General features: G+C 33.7%; 2 protein-coding genes across 3 annotated transcripts; both read right to left on the bottom strand.

Annotated features, from left to right (window-relative positions):
• Positions 1–471: 471 nt before the first annotated feature.
• Positions 472–13575, bottom strand: LOC114717722 (heterogeneous nuclear ribonucleoprotein H2-like). Of its 2 annotated transcripts, XM_028902922.1 has the most exons (3): positions 13564–13575; positions 4949–5116; positions 472–1477 (listed from the first exon to the last, which is right to left on the bottom strand). In XM_028902922.1, the coding sequence occupies exons 2-3, from the start codon at positions 4960–4962 to the stop codon at positions 700–702; spliced, it is 792 nt and encodes a 263-aa protein (XP_028758755.1). In that variant the 5' UTR covers positions 4963–5116; positions 13564–13575; the 3' UTR covers positions 472–699. The 2 variants fall into 2 exon arrangements, with proteins under 2 accessions (XP_028758755.1, XP_028758754.1); XM_028902921.1 differs by lacking the exon at positions 13564–13575 and having other exon boundaries at positions 4949–5164.
• On the bottom strand, positions 8497–14611 carry LOC114717720 (armadillo repeat-containing protein 8). Its single transcript, XM_028902917.1, has 8 exons — positions 14267–14611; positions 12792–13511; positions 12330–12425; positions 12145–12228; positions 10448–10682; positions 10201–10361; positions 8841–9119; positions 8497–8746 (listed from the first exon to the last, which is right to left on the bottom strand). Exons 1-8 carry the CDS (start codon positions 14609–14611, stop codon positions 8696–8698), a joined length of 1971 nt encoding a protein of 656 aa, XP_028758750.1. The 3' UTR covers positions 8497–8695.
• Positions 14612–20507: the final 5896 nt, after the last annotated feature.

Below are 20507 nucleotides of genomic sequence, written 5' to 3'. Positions count from 1 at the left end.
AGGGAAAAACCAAATTGGAGGTACATATAATTTCTTTTCATTTTTAATTTGATACCTATCTGTTTTTTTAATTAATTAAATCATTTAATTTTGCTCTTTTAGCAACATTAGCTATTATTACTTTGCTCTGTTAACATTGATAGCATTTGTACAAAGATTAATAATATTAATAAAGTAAAATTTAAAATTTAATTAAAGAAAAAAACACATAAGTACTAAATTAAAAATTGAGAAAAAAAAATATAACCACCCCTAAAACAGTTTCGCCCGTTTTAAGAAAACATTAGATTTTTTTCAAGAACAAAACTTGAATTATTTAATTATTTACTCCGCCTACATGAAGCATGTTTTCTTCAGGACACTTTTTATGATGCCATTTTTGTGAAACGAAGGGCGTCGATAGTAAATTGGCATTCATGTAATTAAGCCATCTCTCAAAAGAATAATAATTCATTTGCCCAGAGAAAATCGGAAAAATGGAAGTCCAGAAACAATCTGAGTTCAAAGCAGGCAAACGTTCATTTTTCACAAAGAGCATAAAAAGCATATTATTCTAATACAACAATACGGCATATCCCTCACTGGTAAAAATTAAAGCTACAGCAAAATTCTCAATTAAAGATTAATTATAAGATTTAATTAACAATAATAAGATAACAACTAGTGAATGGCATATGAGTGGAAAGGCATGCTAAGGAATCACCGCCCTCTTGAAACTGCTTCATCCATCTCACTCTGTGATGAAGGAAACAACTCAATGTAGCGACTGCCCAGTGTCATTCTGTCCTTCGCCATTGCTGCCTTTGAATCTTCAGCACTCGCAAATTCCACATAAGCTTCCCCAGAAGGTCTACCCTCTGAGTTCATCACAATGTGAATACAATCCTCTGACACAACAAAATCCTTAAAGAATTCCATTATGTCATCCTTGGTGGCAGAAAATGGCAATCCTCTCAACCGCAACACGCCAGTATGCTCAGCTGAATCTTTTCCTTCATCGTAGGATTTAGCCCTAGAAGCACTTCGACGTGGTGAACCACCACCACCGCCAATACCACCACGAGCATCCGAAACCTCATTTGCGATTGCCTTGTAGTATTCCTGCCTCTTGCTTCTGAAAACCTCCACGTATCTTCTCCCCATGTTCTGCCGGTTTCTCTGAAGAGCAAAGTCAACTTGGAAAGGGTATGCAAGAACACAGAAGCCCTCCCCAGTGAACTTGCCACCTTTGTGAACAAAGAGGACATCAACTATATCTAGACCATGGAAGAACTCAGCAACATCAGCTTCGGTGCAGTCGAAGGGGAGGCCACGCAGACGAACAACAGGAAAAGGAGGTTGGTTGACATAACCATATGGAGGTGGATTGTACATGAAACTGGAACCAGGAGAAGTCCCATAGAACGATGATCCTGGGTCAACAATTCGTTGACGTTTTGCAGCCATTTCACGTCCATCACCACCATCAGCAAATTTACTGCATCATTCGCCAACAGCCAGAACAGAAAGAAAGAAATTTATTAATAAATCAATGGGACTGACAAGAAAAAGAAAAGGAAATCAAAGGAACGGAATTGAGCTCTTTGAATCCTTCAAAAGCTAGCTATTTCACAACACATTTGATGTTCCCCAGCAGAAACTTGCTTAAGATAATACAGCTGTATTATCTTTCAGGGGAATTTTGTTTCTTGGCGACAACAGAGATCTTCCAGTAATCCTTGCTAGGTTGTCATCATCCCGACCTTTTCTTATTTTACCCTCTGCCCTTCCACCATTCTAGGTAGGTCCATAGTGTACAGTTTCTATAAAGACTATAAAGGCCTACATATGAAGACTAATATAAAGGGGAAATCAATGAGGAAAAGTAATGAAAAACTTGCATTCACAAAAGGATAAAATTGTGCTTAATTATCTGACAAGGGTAGTTATTAATTTGAAATTCAAATAGCAATTCCTTTACAATTAAATTTGAAATTCAAATAGCAATTCCTTTACAGGTAGATATGTATATAGATCTCACTTTGACAACCATAATAATTAAGAAAAGAGAGAGTGTTGGTCAAGATTTATCAATCAAGTTAAACATTGAGACTTCAATACTATTAATTTTCCCCATCAAGTTTGGCCTAATATCTACCACCTGTGTTATTTAGTAACTTGGTGGGAAGAAACTAAAAATTGATTCAGTCAATATTATGCCAAACTTGATAAGGAAAATATTATCCTGACAGCAACTCGCTCATAACAAATATTCCCGTTAGTCTTGTTGAAATACTGTTATAACACCCTAAAAGACCTTTGGACCCATTACACTAATGTCTGATCGAAAACACTTTCTAAAGCCTAACAACCTCATTACAAAAGTGCCATCTCACAACATGCATTACTCTCAATTTGTAGAAGAGACTCTAGTCAACAAGAAACCAGTAAAGCAACCCTTTCTTCCAATGGTATGACAAGCGCCAAAATAGCATGAAACCTTCCAATAAATCACATATTGATTGCATCCAATCAATATCAATATAAAATATAAAACCTCTTGAACCTCGTGCAACTCTTTTTTATTCTTTCAATCTTTTTTTGCACATTTTAATCATGTTTAAATGATAGGAAAACAAGTACAATCTTCCAATGGGTATTTGTTTCTTCAATTGTTGTTCCATGACAATCCATATAAGTACCTCTACTGCGCTCTGGCTCTCCCAAAATTAATAGCCAACTTTTTTTTTTTTTTGACTAAAAGGGAAATATATTAAATAAGAAATGTGCTAAAACATATTTACAGAGGAAAGAAAAAGAAAAATAGCAACTGTCCTCAATTCACTCTGTTACGAAAATGGTTCACTCTTTCAGTGTGGGCTCTAATCAGCTTCTTGACAAAAGCTCACAAGTAGAAGCAACCAGCTTCTTGACAAAGCTAAAATGTTTGACATGACCCTTGTAATGTCAAGGACATGCCTTGAGCGTCCTTTAGACTTCACCTAGGTATTCCAGAATTCCTAGGAGCATGTTTTCTGTTTACACGACTCAATGAGTAAAACTGAAAAAAATTAGCAATAGGAAAGCTTGAATCCCCCTCATTAAATTTGGAGGCAAGAGGCAGGAGGCAAGAGGCAAGAAATGAAATACTAACTTTGCAGTTCAATTTGAATATAAGATCGAGCTTGTAGTTCAATTTGAACTACAACCTAGATTTTATATTAAGACCAAAGATAGTAATAAGATACTTTCTCCCTCATTAATTATTCTAGCTCATCAGATACTATCATCATCTTATTTATATTATAGGTTAGCAAGAATACATTCATACTGCGAGGAACAAAAACAATGAAAGGAACTAAGTACGGAATGTTCCCACCAAAACTGACTATTTCTTATAAAAAGTTCATTACCAGATTCAATAAACAAAAGGTGGAGTATGACAAAATAATTAGCTTAAAAGACAACCTCTTGATTAGTTGAAGCCTCTAACTAACCCAATTTACTACTTCTTTTCTAATCCCAAGACACCAAATTATAATAGCCTACCCTTTTCTAAACCTTCAAATCAAAAATTTTCCTTAGGCATCCACAAAATATCGTCAAATCCTACTCAATGGCACCACCAAGATATCTAGGCTTCTGTGATATGTCAAACCAGCAAGGGCAACTCAAGGAACACGTCGTTCATACAATAAGTAGACATTATTAGGAGGGAATATTGCTCAATATTAGGCATGATCTATATACTTGAGGTTTAGGATTATAGAACTACGTCAGCTGCGGGCAACTATTAACATGCCTTTAATTACCTCTTCTACTTTTAGGTTACATTCAATAACACATTTTATGACAAAGAAGTTTCTTCCCAGTTTACAAGTTAAACTGAATTATATGATAACATAGGTTGTATTCCTCGCAGCATTCATTTAACAGAGTAACTAATGTCATCTCAAGCTAATATCATGCCTAAACTTGTTTTCCCCCAACTTCCCAACTGATTAGATGGAAAAATGTCACTAATGGAGTAGAGGGGGTTTGAAAACACAAAACTTCCAATATTATCATCCTGAATTCAACCTTTTAAAAAACATAGACAAGGAGAGAAGGTTAGGAAAGGAAGCTGTAAGGACTGCCAAGACGAAATGGAATGGGGAGCAACGTCCAAAATGGTAGGAGGGAACATACGCACGGTGAGTGGTGGGTAGAGTGAGGACAAATCTAGACTTAAAAACCCAATACTCAAGTTTATGGGTCCTTTTACATTTATTTATATGCCTTATTAAGCCAAATTATATTCAATGTGAAACTTCTTCACGTACTCACACCTAACGTCCTCGCCTAAACGAAAACTTATTAAAAACCTCTGCCAAATCGTAAAACCCCCAAAATTTGGATGACATAGAAAGTTGGAATGTAGGATGGTTTAGGATAAATTCCAAAATCCAAACCATCCTAACGCACCTCACTCCATTAGCTTTTTGACATCCAATCAATGGTTGAATTGTTCAAACCATCCGCAACCAATCATTCCCAATCCAGCCTTCAAGGAAATATGCTGTGAAGATTTTTACATTTTTTTAAAAATGTGATGGTATTGCTCTCGCTCTCGCTCACGCTCACGCTCACGCAAGGTTGAGTTTCTTAGTAGAGGCAATTTCGAAAAATACCAGTAACCAATCCTAAATTTTACCCCAAAAAAGAGTTCAATAAAGAGACCCAGAGGGTGAGGAGATGAGATTACATAGCTTAAGAGACAAAACAAATCCTTATTTTCAACACAGGAAAAGTTTCCAAGTGATGAAACAAGGTTGGCTAAGAGAATTCGCCATAGAACTACAATCAATTGCTTTAGCCATTAAAAACAACCCATGATTTGCACCGAAGAGGAAGCGGAAATAAAAAACCACAAACTTTACTTGAAAATTTCAAACAAAAAAATGGGGAAAACAGGAACCAAGCCTCTTACCCTCTGTAATACATTTTTAAAGGATTATGTCAATGACCCTCTCGATCTTTTTCTTCACTGATTTGTATCGCACAGCTAGTACCTGTGAAGATGGCCGAATATGAAGGTTACAAGTTCCAATTTCCGAGTTTCCTCCGAACGCTGATGATTGTGCGTCGCCTTTCTTCGCTTCGTTTAATCGAACCTCGCAAGACAACAAATATTGGCAGATACGATTTTCTTCCTGGCTGAACCCCAGAGCACAGTAATTGCAATTACGCTGAGTTTGAAATGACTGATGGCCCCATTATCGTAACAAAATTACAGTTTCACCATTATGTCAATTTTTCGGATGTGGGCTTCGGTGGGGAAAATGGGATTAAAAGTTTAAAATGAAAAGAAAAATAAATCTTGAAAACAAAAAATAAAACTATTTTATTTGTAACAAGTTTTTTTAGAGGTATTTATAATAAGTTATATTATCCTTAATTATTTATATTAATATTGCTCAAATTTCAATGATTTAATGAAAAAATGTATTATTTTGGTGTCGTGTGAAAGAAAATTATTGACACTATCTCTATATTTCATAAGATAAAAATTATATCAAGAATAAGAAGAAAATATAATCAAACTATTATGCGTCTCCGATCCATTAAGACTCATTTAACTAATTTGATTAGATTAAAAAAGTTAGGTTAATTAGTTAATTATAAGAAATATGACACATTTTCATAAAACACTATAATTATCTTTCTTAATATCCCCTCTTCCTCTTCTATTTGATTATGGTTGAGTGAGTGTCCATAAGGTTAATTTAAAGAAAATTGATAAATATAAAAATGAGTTTTATATTTAAAACAAAAGGACCGGAGCAATATTACTTTTACACTGGGTAAAAAAGTACCCTTGCTTTTGCACTCTTTCGGGAAAAAAACCACTAAAAAAAACTAAAGTATACTTTTGATCTTTTAACTTTATGTAAAATTTTATTTTGGTCCTATAACTTTAAAAGTAAGCTTTGAGTCCACCAATCCTATAACCATTAAGAAAAAAACAATGACATTGAGCTTTTGAATATTGATAAAACATTACTAAATACTATAATATTAAGTTTAATTTTCAAAACAACTATGCTTTTTACAAAAAATCATCAAGTAACAATTTTAAAATTAAAGTACTAAAAATATACTTTTTAAAGTTAAATGACCAAACTGAAACCTTATATAAAATTAAAGGATCAGATATATATTTTAGTCCTAAAAATCTCACGAAACAATCTCAAGGTCGAATAATCAAAGAGCAAAGCTAGAGGTCATGCTTATTTTCCAAGAAAAATATTTTTCATACTAACAAAAAGGACAAATGTAAAACGTTATTTTTTTAAATTTTTTCTTAAAAAAATATCATATATTTTTAAATTCTTAAATAGCATTTTCCTCTTTTCATCAATAGAAAAATATTAAAATCGTTAAGAAATTCAAAAGAATATTTTTTTTCACCTAAATGAAATATTTTAAGACGCTTTTGGGAGCTTCAACAAATTGATTTCCCCCTTTAATTTCAGACACAAAAATGAAACTCTTAACCAAATAATAATTGATTTCCCACCATCTTCACCTTTGCGGGAGCCGGGCCATTTTGTTCAATTACTAAGCGTATTCCATTCCATCAATTTAAGTAGCTAATGTTCCTTCATGACGAAGAAATTAGGTAATCTCCATTCCTTTAATTTTGGCAATTAATGAACTTCCCCGATACCACGAAATTAAGACACCGTTTGGGTGACACCCCAAACCATAGTTTGGGTGATAAGTCACCTAAATACCCACCCAATTAGCATAAACCATGGTTTTGGCTCCAAAACCATGGTTTTGAAAAAAACAAAATTTTTTTTGCTTTTGGAGAAAAAAAGGAGAGTGTGAAAGCCTATAGGATATGTATCTTGTTATTTTTTTTATAAACATATTTTTTTATAAACATATTTAATCTTATAGTTTATAAATATATATACATATTAATTATTTATTAATTATATTATCTTATGTATTATTAATTATGTTAATAAAAAATATATTATTAACAATTTTATTCCTTCAAATTAAAATATATCATAAAATCTATTTTTTCTGTAATTATCATATTAACTTATGTTTTTTTTAGTAATTTGTATATATAAAAAGTACTTCTAATAACAACTATCAAAACACTCTCACTTCTCAAAATCACTTTTTCATAAAATTTATTCTTTCCAGAATCTATTCTTCCCAGAATCTATTCTCCAGAATCATTTTTTCAAACCACGATTTGGTTTCATCCAAACACACCTTAAATTGAATTCAGCGGGGGGATAAAAGATGGGGGAAATTAGTTAAACCAGTTAAGGAAATAGCAGAGATTCATAAATATGGACGTTAATTACTTTTAAAGGGGAGGTCAACATTTTGGACAAAAGGATGACTCTTTAATTTGAAATATATCTATTATCAGATACCGTAATAAAATTTTAATATACAAATGTTTATTTATATAATTTTAATCACATATTAAAAATTTAGATATTAATTCAAAAAGTTTAAAATAGTTATATTTTGATCATTTTTGTCATAAAAATATAAAGTCATAGTTAAATTTTCATTGTTGTTAAATACCAAAAAAATTTTTTTAAAAAAAATTCAACATTTCACAAATATATAATCGAATTCATTAGCCAAAAGAATGGATTCATATGAGATGAAGGGAGAGCATATTAATATTAAATCTTCACCGATCAAGCTGAAATAAATGGTTTAGATTTACTTCTAATTTTATTTTTCTTATTTCTATCTGTTTCAATAGGAGTTTGTCTGTTGATTGAAAAGAACAGAATTATTTAACGATTAAAGTTTTGGAAAAGACTGCGTGTACAGAATGTATGAATACCATATATATACATATCACAGCCTCTTGGCCCAGTACCTCCTAACACTCTAACAAGTGGTATTGGCGTAACCTGGTCAGGAGTGCTTCCAAAATTGAAAAGCTTTCTCACTGCTCTGACTGGCTCAAAAATAATTGAAGCCATTTGCAGCACCTGCAAAGAGGAACATAAAAAGGCACTCAACAACTGGACACATTACATAAGCAATAGTATATAACTTCCATGGAAAATGATATCCAGTGCCGGGAACTATCCTGGCAAACAAAGGAGAATGGAGAGAATGCTGATATGAGACTAATGCCCCCAGTTTGGCAGCATATAAGAGTTTTTGTTATAGAAGTGGAAGTGGGGTGAAGGTGGGGTTTTGAAACCTGATTGGTAGGTAAATGGGAGTGGGGTATAATTTTTAATTAAAATATGTATTTATAATATAAAAACACCAAAAGCTGAGAGACTTGATGTAGAATCACCAGCTCATATCTTAAAATTTGTTTGGCAAGGACTGCAAAATTAAACGGTTGAACTACAGAAAACTTCATGGCAGGTTTGACATCACATTTGACTGATGATTAAACTGCCAGAAAGAATCAAGTAACTATGAGAAATTTTAGCTTCTTCCCCAAAAAAAAAATAAAAAAAATTGGTTCGCTTGTGATCCTCATAGAAGTAGAATACACAAAAAGGAACTCCTATGACAGTAAGGACTTGTTGAAGAACATCTTAAAAGCTGAAACACAAGTTACATACCGCATATACAAGGTGTAAATACAAGAGAAAACACATTTGAGCAATATTTCTGTTGTTTGCATGCAGCACAGGGGCTTGGAACGCAGGGGGTTTGATTTCATTTAGTTATCACCAAAAGTCCTAGTATGCCCGAGAGCATGTCTTGCTCGAAGCTGTGACAACGGAGCATTTATGAGACCACTGAAAAACAAGCCTACAACAATTAACAAAACCATCTTGGAATAAATAAATTGAAGAAAAAAATACCTTCACATCCAAGCAAGAATCATTGATCATCGTTTTCAGTTGAGAAATTATGCCAAATTTACGCAGTTTCATAATCCGATCAAATGCACCTGGACTTGATGGGAAGCTGAGATTTACTACAACCCAAAGTGCAGCTGTGCGTAGGTGGTTGTCAGTACTCTGCAAAAACCGGTTAAAGAAAGAGTGGCATTCGTTCTCTGGTTGTGGAAAGAGTTGATGCATCACAGCTTCCTTTTGAAACTCATTCCCACTCGCAATATTGCTGAGTACATACATCCCCTAGAATGGAAAATAAACCGAATAATCAGCCCAAAAACCAAACAAAACCCAAGTAAACTGGTTGAACTAATTTAAACCATACCAACCCCATAAAAAACCAAACAAAAGTGAAACAAAAGATCAAAATCAGTTTTTAGCACCATGTCAGTTCATTGCTGGTTAATAGTTTGGTTTGGCTTCAAAAGATACCTGTCCTATATAGAACTGTTTTTTCACGGAAAATAAGATAATGCTAAACATTTCAGATTCATGTGGAGGTTAAATTCAGAGTCATTAATTTAATACGAAAGAAAAGCACCATAATGCTAGTGTTTTAGTATTCAAATTCACCTAGTTGAATCTACAGCACCTAAGTAGGGTAGTTCTCTTATACCAATTTCACTAACGCTCTAAATGTTGATGTGTTACAAGGCACAAAAGATGCAAGTTAATCGCAATTCCAGCAAGTTATCATGCCAATTATTAACACTTCGGAATGGCACATTCAACATAGATCATGATAGGACTCCAAGTCAGCACATTAACGCACTAGAGAAGAAATAGGGAGACTGGAGTAGTGGTTGAGTCTGTTTGCATCTTTTTAGGAGAGTTGAATGAGTCTTTTAAGTTTTATTAATTTTATTAATGATTTATCAGTTGAATAAGGGGACTTTAGGTTGTTAGAGGTCCACCAACGTCTCTTTCTGTTAGTTCCAAGATATTAGGGATATTTACTAAATTTTTATATTTATTCAATTGTAGTTTCTGCATTATAAATATTTATGAGAGAAAGAAATATTTATTCAGTAATTTGGAGATTCTCCTTCTGGCTACTAAATTTAGTTAAGTGAGATCCTTGCTTAAGTAAATTTTAGTGGATTTTATCCTGGCTATTAGTGAGTTGAGAGTGAGATTCTTGCCTCAACCCTCTACTAGATTATATTTCAGCTTTTATTTTTATTCACTTAATTATCTAGCCATTCGGGTTCTACCACATCAGGAATGACAAATTAAGGAATTGAGATACTAGTGGCTGCTAGAACGTGAAAATATGCCTTATCAATCTACATGACAACTGTTACTATTAAAACTTATATCCTACCTGCATCCCAATCTCAAGGTTTGAAGCTTTTCTTAGCTGCCTTCCAACAGCATCTAATATGATACCATCTTCAGCAAAAGCATATTCAATAGAATCTATACAGCCATCAACAAAATTACGAACAAGGGCAAGGGCTTTTTCTTGAACAGAAGGCTCAGGATCTGCAGGGTAGACACAAGGACAATTTTATTCCTTTTCCAGTTGGTTTGCCTTGACCAGGAAAAATCTAAAATGTCAAGATCATTACCACAGATAAGACCAGCTACTGAAGATGCTGTCAGCTCCATAAAAATTTCTTGCTTACACATTCTATCGGCAAGGAATACCATGTTCCTCAAGGCCCATATAGCATTTAACCTTAAAGACAAATCCACTGACTTGGTCAATTGAACAAGTTCTTTAATGCCTCCACACTGCATGAATATTGACTTACGAGTTGTAAAGCCAACCACTATGTTGCTGATAGCACCAAGGGCTGCAACCTGGAAACAGCACGGGGGGAAAATGATAAGCATTTCTAAATTTTGATGAGATTAGAGATGCAACATCTTGTATTTAGGGTTAATAAGCATTATTCTTATACAAACTCCAGTGATCACTAACAATAGAATAACATGCATGGCTTTTCTTGAAAACTCATATTATAAGATATAATAATAAAAAAGGCTAATGTGCAAATTTGCCTCAGAAGTTTTTACTTGGAAGCGCAGGGCGTCCAAAAGTCTTTTTGGGTGCAAATGTGTCGTCCTGAAAGCTTGAAATTGTAACAATGTAAACCCATACCGTTAAAAAACTAATATTGACTGATAAAATAGCAACATTGTCAATTAAGATTTTTAACAGTAAGGGTAATGGTGCTACAATTTTAAACTTTTGTAGCAAATTTGTACTTGAAAAACTTCCAAGTGAAAACTTCAAGGGCAAATTTGCACCTTAACCCTAACCAAAGTGCTTTTTTTTTTTTTTTAAAATAATAGTAAGCTAGTTCTTGTAGTAGTAACATATCATTTTTTTCCCCATGTATTTGACTTCATAAGATATTAAATCTTAAATACAAAAATAATTAGCCTCAGACAGAAGCCTCCTTTTGAATGTTGAATTTCACTGGGACAATCAATTCAGCTTGACCACTCAATAATGTCATTTTCAGTTCTATTATACCTTTGCTAAGTCAACAAGCTTCAAAATTTAACCTTTCACTTTAATCAAAAGCGGTTGAAAAGATGAATCAATAGAAGCATGAATTGGTTTTGGTGGACTAGAAAAGCACCAAATTGCGTGTAATGAATAATGATAAAAAAATCTTAAGAAATATATCATACAAACACTAAAACTACAGATGTTATCAGAAATGATATAGAAACTATGGGAGTCCTGATTGATCTACTCTATTGTTAACAAATTTTGAAAAGCTATCTGTTGCAACATTCAAACCATCCCGAATGATGAAGCCAATATGATAACCAATCACTCAATTTGCACATGCGTTGTCTGCATTACTTAGAGCATCCCCCAAACTCAGTATTAGGACCAGACAATAAAATAGAATGAGAATTATCATCAGAATACACAACAAAATAACAGAAAAAATTGGATAAAATTCAGTATTGTTGAGACATTTTAAATTGTCCAATGGTAAGTCTCACAAATTATGTTTAAGCACTCTTAAAATAAACGTGAGATAGCTATCAAAATATAATCATGACATGATCCTTAAACACCCCCTTAACTTTGAGAAACATATCCTTGAATAACTGGTGCAATTCTCAACAGTTATGTATTAAATTAACTTGCGGTCTTCATCTCTGGATTCTAACACTTAGATTTCTCCTTTTCGTGAATTTGGTAGATTGCTTTCAACAACTATGACGAATGAAACCTATGAACTACTCATTTTAATGTAACTGCAAGTTAAAAAATGTCAACCACAGAATAAGGGCGTACCTGAACAGAGATTGAAAGATCAGATAGAAGCCGTACCAAAGGAATGATCACCCTTTCATTCATAAAGTGGCCTGCGGTCAAATTCTGAATCAAATTTTGTGAGAAATGAGTATTAGATTCACACTGTACAAACCCCCCCCCCCCAAAAAAAAATCAAATGCCATCTGTTGTTTTACGTTGCAGACCTTGATTGAGCGAGTGACGCTTCTCAAGCAAACACAAGCTGCAGCACGTACATTTGCATTATCATGAGTTAAGGCATCGATTACAAAATTCAAGACCTGTAATGACATGAGTATGTTACGAATTGAAAGAGGAATTAGTATTTCAATACAACCAAGTTATCACAACAACATGCCACAATGAGATAAGAAAACAAATATGCAAACATATATACATATAAAAATGTATATGTATATGCTGGCTCTAGCTTATTTTTTCAAGAAGAAACATATTTCAGTATTGGTTCCAACAATGCTCATAGTAATGGATGTACAAAATGGTTATCATCAACCAAGCAATAGATGATTAAATTCATTAGTCATTATCTCAAAACCATTTCAACAATCAGGTTTTGGAGGGTGCAAAATACTGATATCTATGACAGTTCAAGGTGCACCATAAACAATCTCCATAGAGAAACAGACCTGCAATGAAAGAAACTTAGACCTGCAGCATTCCAATTTTGAGCAAAGATCAGCCAGAGCCAGAAATATCCCTTCAAGACGTCTTGGTTGTAACAGATGATATTGCAAGCTATTGTGGAACTTATCTATGGCTGTTGCCTCGAATGCCAGCTTCTGTAAATCTTCCTTCCCAGCAATTAAACTTGAGAAAGCAAAAGAAGCTTCATCTCCAACTTGACCATCATCATCAAGAAGCTCAAGCAAAGTATGTATCAATTTGGTTTTAATTCTCTTGTCTTGCTGATAGCAAGAAAAAGAAACGTTCACAGAAATCAAGCACAAGCAAGCTAGAAATCTTGTCCGAGAATATCTGTCCTTAACTAATTCTACTACAGAACTTAAAGCTCTTCCATTTTGAAGGTCCAAAAACTTTGAGACGGCTTCTGAATTATTTTTAAGAATTGCGGCTAGAGCCTCTAGACTGGCTTCTCGCTGAATTAGAGAACCATCAAGGAGGCTAGTAAGTTTCTCTAAAGCACCAGCATGGCATAATATATTTTGCTCTGCAATGTTCTCACAAGAATGAATGATAATACTTGCACCAAGTCCTGACAGATTCTCATTCTCAGTATCCAAAATGGAAAGAAGAAGTTTCATGTTTTCCTCCTGGTAAAAATCATACTTTGGAGATAGTTTTGATTGATAGATCATTCGTAAAGAACGCGCAGTGGCATCTACAATCTGAAATGACGGGAAGAAAGACAAATTAGAAGGGATTTAGAATGAATATGACATTGAACGAAGAAGGGGGAAAGGATAGAAACGGACTCATATTAGAACATAATATCACGCTGGAGATAAGGATCTATTTATCTTGTTCTCGCATTGTACCTCCTATAGATCCATGCTAGAAGAAAAGGCCAAAAGAGCCATGAAACATGATCAGAATCCAAATGTCGTATAAATTAAATTATTTACATGAGACAAAACATAGGGGACTGATTCAGCCCTCCTGCCCTCACTTATTTATACTACTGAAATAACAGAGTTAGACAGTGTAACTATAAACAAGATAAACTTCATAATAGTTCCCTTACACCTCCGTTGATATCCCTCTATCCGAATCTAGAACCGAAATTTAATGAGCACAAGTTACAAGTAGGTAAGGCAATTAGATGAGAGAAGAATGAGAGGTCTATGGATAATAAGTCGTGTCCCCAGACTGCATTAGACTGTAAAAGTCCATCAAACAAATGTGCAATAGACGAAGTTGATGAACTCTCCACGTCAAGAAACTTAAATTCACCAAAAGAAAAGAAGTATATCAACAAAATATCTGAACTAATAGAACAAGAACCAGCATTAAGCACAACCTAGGGATCAGCCTACCAATTGCAAGCATCGTAGTAGTTTCATCCACAGCACCAATTCCTCGCAAACCAATCAGAAAAAAAAAATATCAAAAATAAAAACCCGTTCGAACTAATCGAAAGAACCTTCTCGTCGACGGTAGAGAGAAGCCTGATCAAATGAGGGAACGCGCCGGCATCGAGAACAGCACGGACGCCAGCCTCAACGCCACAGGCAAAGCTGCCGAGTGCCGCGGCGGCTTGCACAATAAGGTTGGAGCCACAAGCGGAATCGGCGTCGGCTTCGGCGAGGACATCAGCAATAACAGGGACTGCACCGAGCTTGATGTAGGAAAGCTTCTTAGTTGGGTTCCCGATGATGCGGTTCTTGACCTCTCTGATGGCTTTGAGCTTGATTTCGGGATCAGTGGAGGTAAGGCGGTCGAGGATGAGATCCGAAGAGATACGTGTGGTGGAGGAGGGGGTAGGCATGGTGTTAGTGTCGTCGACGGTGGCGATGAAGGAAGATCATGCAAGCCGGACGACGAGAAGCAATCTACATCCTAGAAAAGGCCTCACGGCATGAACGCGGAAAGAAAAATGTTTGGTTTTTTAAATGTTAGAAAAAAAAGAAAAATTGCATGGAAAAAATAGTTTCTTAATTATAAAATTTAAAATTTATAATAACAAATAAAATTAAGATCATTGAAATTTAATTTGGACTATTTTTGTTATCCTATTAATTTTTTTTATAAATTTATAATTTTACTTTTTATTTATTATTGTGTTGTAACACATTAAATAAAGATAAAGTTAAAAGGTTTTTGAATTTTAAAGCAAAATTAATAAAGTCTAATTTTTTTCTTAATTTGTATAATATATTAAAAATAACTTATAAATTTTGACCAAAAACTACAGTGTTCTTGTTTTCTGGCAGCAAAGAAAGTTGGTCCCAAAGACAAATATGGACAAATTCGTCCCATGATGATGAGAATAACTTCTAAGCCTTGGTGTTGTCCCAAATTATTCACTTCAACTGTACAAAGTATTGTGAAAATCAAGCACTGATTTAAGTCTCTATATATGAAATGCCATTTATATTCTTAGATAAAAATTAATAAAAATATAAAAAATGTAATTAATATTGCATATTTTGATTCTCATGCAATAGAAAATGATTGCAAAAACAGGAATATTGATTGCTTGGCGGCAGGCCTATGAGAGGGCAGTGCAACTACGTTACCTGATAAGTACAAACCAAGCCAAGAAACCCAGTTGGTAAAAAGGGCAGAGCCACGTGAAGAGTTGGGTTGAACGTTAAGTTGGGAGAGGAAAATCTTCTCTTTTTAAGGCAAGAAAGGAAAAAATAAAACTAGGAATTAATCATGGTTGTTTTATATTTCAAATGCCATTTTTATTAAAATTAATATAATTTTTGGTCCCATAAATTGACATGAATTTTATTTTAGTCCTTCAATTTTCAAACCATAAGTTTTAGTTTTTAGTGGACAAAATTGTCAAGATTTTTATTAAATTATAAGAATCAATGTTTTAAATAAAAAGAAACTTCATGAATGAAAACATATAATTTAAAACTGGATGAATTGAAATAAAATGAGAGCAAACCTAAAACCAAGAAATATATTAACTTTATTATTATCATGTTGTGAGAAACTACGCACACAAAATACTCGTGTATGAAGCTTAAATTCACAATCTCACGCTTTGAAAATTAAAATCTAAGAAAGGTATTTAATGCTATTAGGTTAGAAGTAAAGGTAAAGCGGCTGGCTTGTCATGGGTTAGAACCCATACAGGGTGGTCCTAAAAGGGCCACCTCCGGCAGGCTCACATTTAGCTAGCCCATCGCGTCAAAGAATGGGTTGGTGGGTTGACCCGTTGATTTCCATTTTTTAATAAAAAATTTGCATTTTTACACATATTTTTAAATTTTGAAATTACATTACAAACTTTTATAGACTAAATTCTCCTTACTTTTATATTTTTATATAATTATATAATCAAATTAATATCAAAACTTGACATATAAACATATAATAGTTATTTTATTAGTATAAAAATAATAAAAAAAATACAAAAAATGAGAAATTAAATTTAAAATCAACAAAATACAAATTTATATGTAAATTGAGTGAAAATGATAAAAAAAATTTCTTATAAAATGAAAATAAAAATAAAAAAATTTTAAAAAGGAAAAAGTGGGCTAGTCCGTTGCAAGTTAGCGGGTGGGGCTAAAAAAGACTGCATCTAAATGGTCCTTATTTTCCTCAATCTAACCCACTACTTTTGGGGTTTGTTGGGCTCAACTTATATTACCAGTTCTAGTTAAAAGATAACCTACCAGCATTATTTCAAATTTTAACAAAATTTACCAACAAGCCATTGAAGAAGCACATCACATCACATGCGATAACGAAACAACTAATCTATAAGTTGGATTAATGAATTTCTCATAATTAAAATTAGGGTTATGAATAGTCTCATACAACCTGGTCCAATCCAACAAAACGCACCCTGACCAATGTGGAAAATAAAAATTATTGGTTTGATGTGAAAAATGCACATGGGAGAGAATCAAACCAATTGATCTGATTATCAGATGGATTTTTTTTCCTGTTACCTGTTACCGAAAAAAACCCACTAGCGAAACAAATTTGGAGGATCCTGTAAACCTCTCCTATCTTTATCCTAGGACAGACACTTCAAAGGAAATATACTGATCTCTTGGATAAAACTCTTTGGAAATCTCCCCACAATTCCTCCTGGCTGTGAAAAGGAATCCTTCAGAGCCACCCGCTTTGGTTGCCAATGCAAGTCAGTGTCACTAATATCAATTCATTGAAAATAATGGAAGACCTCTTACTCGTACCCCGTTCGCTTGGATCCTTATCAATTGGAACCAAGACCTCATCTATTCTACTTATTCATCTGAGACTGAAAAGGCCAACCGAATCCTATGCACCCCAATTTTGTTCACAGGTAGATCAGGTAAGATTATCTGGAACCCAGTCAGCAAAATATGGATTTAAATTACTAACAACTATATCAGGACAACTGCAAAGTTCCTGGCAATTCCTCTGGTTCATTTCCGTCCCTTCAAAAATGATACTCTTCGTCTGAAAATTACTCAACTATGCGATTCCTGCTATATTTTCCCGCCATCATCTAAATGTCCGTGGCAAGTGACTTTTTGGGTGATTAGAAACCGTGGATCATCTCTTTGAAACCTGCCCTTTTCATTTGGTTGCATCTCTGTTCGCATGGACCGCACAAAGAATAAAACCAAACCGAATTTACTCTTGGGTTGGACTGCACATGGGAGAGAATCACACTGGGCCCTATACTCCTTAATATAGAAACTAATTGACTAATTCGAGTAGATCAAAAGATCTGTTAAGTTAATTATTTGTAATAAATAGGTGTTATCTTCTTTAAAATATCCTTGCTAATAATGTGTATTAGCTAAAAGTATCATTTGATATACTATTTAACATGTACAACTACTACAAGAACTAATTTAGAAAAATTGATAAATATGAGAGACAAAGTGAATTGGAGTCTTGTATTTAGGATTAAATTAAATGTCAAATTAGTTCTTATGTTGAGGGCCAAAAATAATATATAATTATTATATGTCATGGTTTTCAAAAAGAAAGGAGGAATTGAGGTGTTTTGTCCTTATCCACTTGATATTATAATTCCCTCTAAATTCTTCATTCTTTTATTTCTTTGGCCAGCCTCTAGATCCTTCATTCTAACTAGAGCCGGGAAAACGGGTTGAGCCCGTCAGGCTGGCTCGTTTAGGCCCTGAAATTATAAGGACTGGGCTTAAAATTTTTCCTTCAAATGGAAAATAAGCCCTGGAGGGCTGAGGGCTTAAAAGGGCTAGCCTGTTTAGGCCCTTTTATATATTTTTTTAAAATTTTTTATGTAATTCTAATATTATTAATTTTTACATTGTTAATAATATTTCAAATATTTAGTTATTATTATCATTTTAAAATTAAATTTACAGAATGATTTGATTTATTTAGTTTTAGATAATAATGTATTCAATTAAATTTTTAAAAAATGGGTTAATTTGGACTTTAATCATGATTTGATTTATACTATATGTGTTGATATTTTTATACTATATATATTTGATAATTTGAATTAGAAATTCATGAGTTTCAACAATAATATTTCTCACATTAAAGTAAAATAATAGTTAGATTGCAAAATTTAAAAGTAAAATTCATATAAAAAAACTTGATATTTTTGTTACGAAAGAAAAGCATATTTATGAAGAAGAGTAATTAATTATAGTGATGATGAAGTTTCAAAAGATTAATGATAATGTTTATTTATTGCATAATTACACTATAGATAAAACTTTTGGATGTTGTTATCTTATTAATGAATGTTTTAGATGTTCTTGAATGTTGATGGATATTTATATATGATGATATTTTGTATTTGTGACTTAATTTTATTCATATTTATGTCTTTTATTAACAATTTCATTGGTTTATTTTTATTTTTTTGATAAAAAATATGAGAAATATAAAAAATAATATTTTTTCTTAAACGGGCCAAAAGCCTGTGGGCTGGCCCTGAGCCCATTAGTTTAAGGGTCGGGCCTAGCAAATTGAGGTATTTTTAAAATTTCCGCCCTAGAGGGCTGACCCTTTGAAGCCCGCCAACCCTAAAGAGTTGGCCTTGATTCCCACCTCTAATTCTAACTGTTCCCGGAAATAAGGAAATTATTTCAGTCTCTTTTTCCTATTGTCTCATTCTCCCCACTTCTTCCCCTTAATTCCTCTCCGTATTCAAATCTATATTCAAAATATCACTGTTAGGCTCATAATTAATGTGCTCAAAGGGACAAATTATAAAAATAGAATAAGCGGTTATCTTAGATTTTAATTTGCATAGGATGAAATATTTTGAAATCAAGGTTAAAAAAAAGATATTTTGAAATGAAATAAAGAGTTATTTATAACAAGTTTAGGGATTGAGTTATAAGATAAATTTCTCCAATGATATATATATAAAATAAAGTAATATATCATATTTATTAAGAGATATGAAAACCCTTTAATATACTCCAAACAAGTAATAAATGTATATTTTAGCCTATATTATAATATATTAATTAATTTTAATATATTAAGTGGCTCATGATAAGTGTAGAGAAAATTTAGGAGTCAATACCAAATCATGATAGGTCCTGGCATGTGGGATTAAAGGGTTAGGACTAATGCCCCGTTTGGTGTAATGGAAGAGTTTTTGATGAAAGTGGAAGTGGAACTAGAAGTGGGAGTAGAGGTGGAAGTGGAAGAGGAAGTGGGTTTTAAAGTGTGTTTGGTATGTTGATGGAATTGGTGTATTAATATGTTAATTTTAAATATAAAACGGCAAGTGTGCCCTTCCAAAGAAAATCCCAGCCTCTGCCTAAAATAGCCTCAGCCATCCTATCATCCTCCACAAAAATGTTTGTCGATCACCATAGAATCCACTGCCGATCACCATCAACCATCAAACAATAACAGAAAACCAGATCCAAATCAAAGGTAACAGAAATCACAAACCAGATTGAATATATCACAATAAGAAAACAAACAAGATGCAAAACCAGATTAAACTAGGCTAAAAAATTAGATATGAAGTCATAAAACAAGATAGACCAGGTTGAAAATTTGCGACCTACCAACCCATGACAAAGTAAGATTTGAAGAGGGAAAAAGGTTTGCCATCCTCCATCCAAAATCTGAAGTCGAAGTGCTGTCTGTCGTCTATCCTCATCATCATAGATGTGAAGAGGGAGAAGAAGGCAAAAGGTTTCTCGTCACAAATCTAAAGTCGAGGCTTCATTCACCATCTGCCGTCACCTTCTACGTGATCCTCCTCCATCTCACCATCATTCTCATTCATCTCAATATCATCCTCATCCATGAAAATCTATAAAAGCTCCTGTTTATTAATGGATGCAGAGGGAGAGAGGCACAAACACATCCATTAGGGGGCTTGGATAACCATCGAGGGTGTAAGGTCGCCGTCACCTTCTCTATGGAAGATTGTTGGTGTGAAGAATGATCATTGTTGTTGGTGGAGGGAAGGAGGAAGGGTAGAAGGTCAAGGGGAAATGGACTCATAGAATTGGAGGTGCAACTCAATTCCATGAGGGGAGGCAAGAAACTCACTTCCGTCGATTTTGATGGAAGTGAGTTCCATAAGAAACTGGCTTCATGCTAACAAACGGACAAAAATATGAGTTCCACTTCCAATTCTTAGCCTCCAATTCCTTGCTACCAAATAGGGCATAAGATTGGGATCAGGCAACACCAAGTTTTCGTATAAGAGAGACCCAATCCCATCCTATGTG

The sequence above is a fragment of the Neltuma alba genome, unplaced genomic scaffold (assembly GCF_004799145.2).
Source record: "Neltuma alba isolate B1F8T4 unplaced genomic scaffold, ASM479914v2 tig00011771_pilon, whole genome shotgun sequence".
Classification (NCBI taxonomy): Eukaryota; Viridiplantae; Streptophyta; class Magnoliopsida; order Fabales; family Fabaceae; genus Neltuma; species Neltuma alba.
Note: the sequence above shows the minus strand (reverse complement) of the source record. Positions and strands in the feature narration are given on the sequence as shown.

Excerpts from the sequence above, each read along its gene's own strand:
- LOC114717720 (XM_028902917.1), bottom strand. The coding sequence starts at position 14,611 with ATGCCTACCCCCTCCTCCACCACACGTATCTCTTCGGATCTCATCCTC. Across the intron at positions 12,426-12,791 it reads CTAAGTTTCTTTCATTGCAG|GTCTTGAATTTTGTAATCGA; the intron begins GTCTGTTTCTCT and ends ATGTCATTACAG. Across the intron at positions 12,229-12,329 it reads GCGTCACTCGCTCAATCAAG|AATTTGACCGCAGGCCACTT; the intron begins GTCTGCAACGTA and ends AATTTGATTCAG.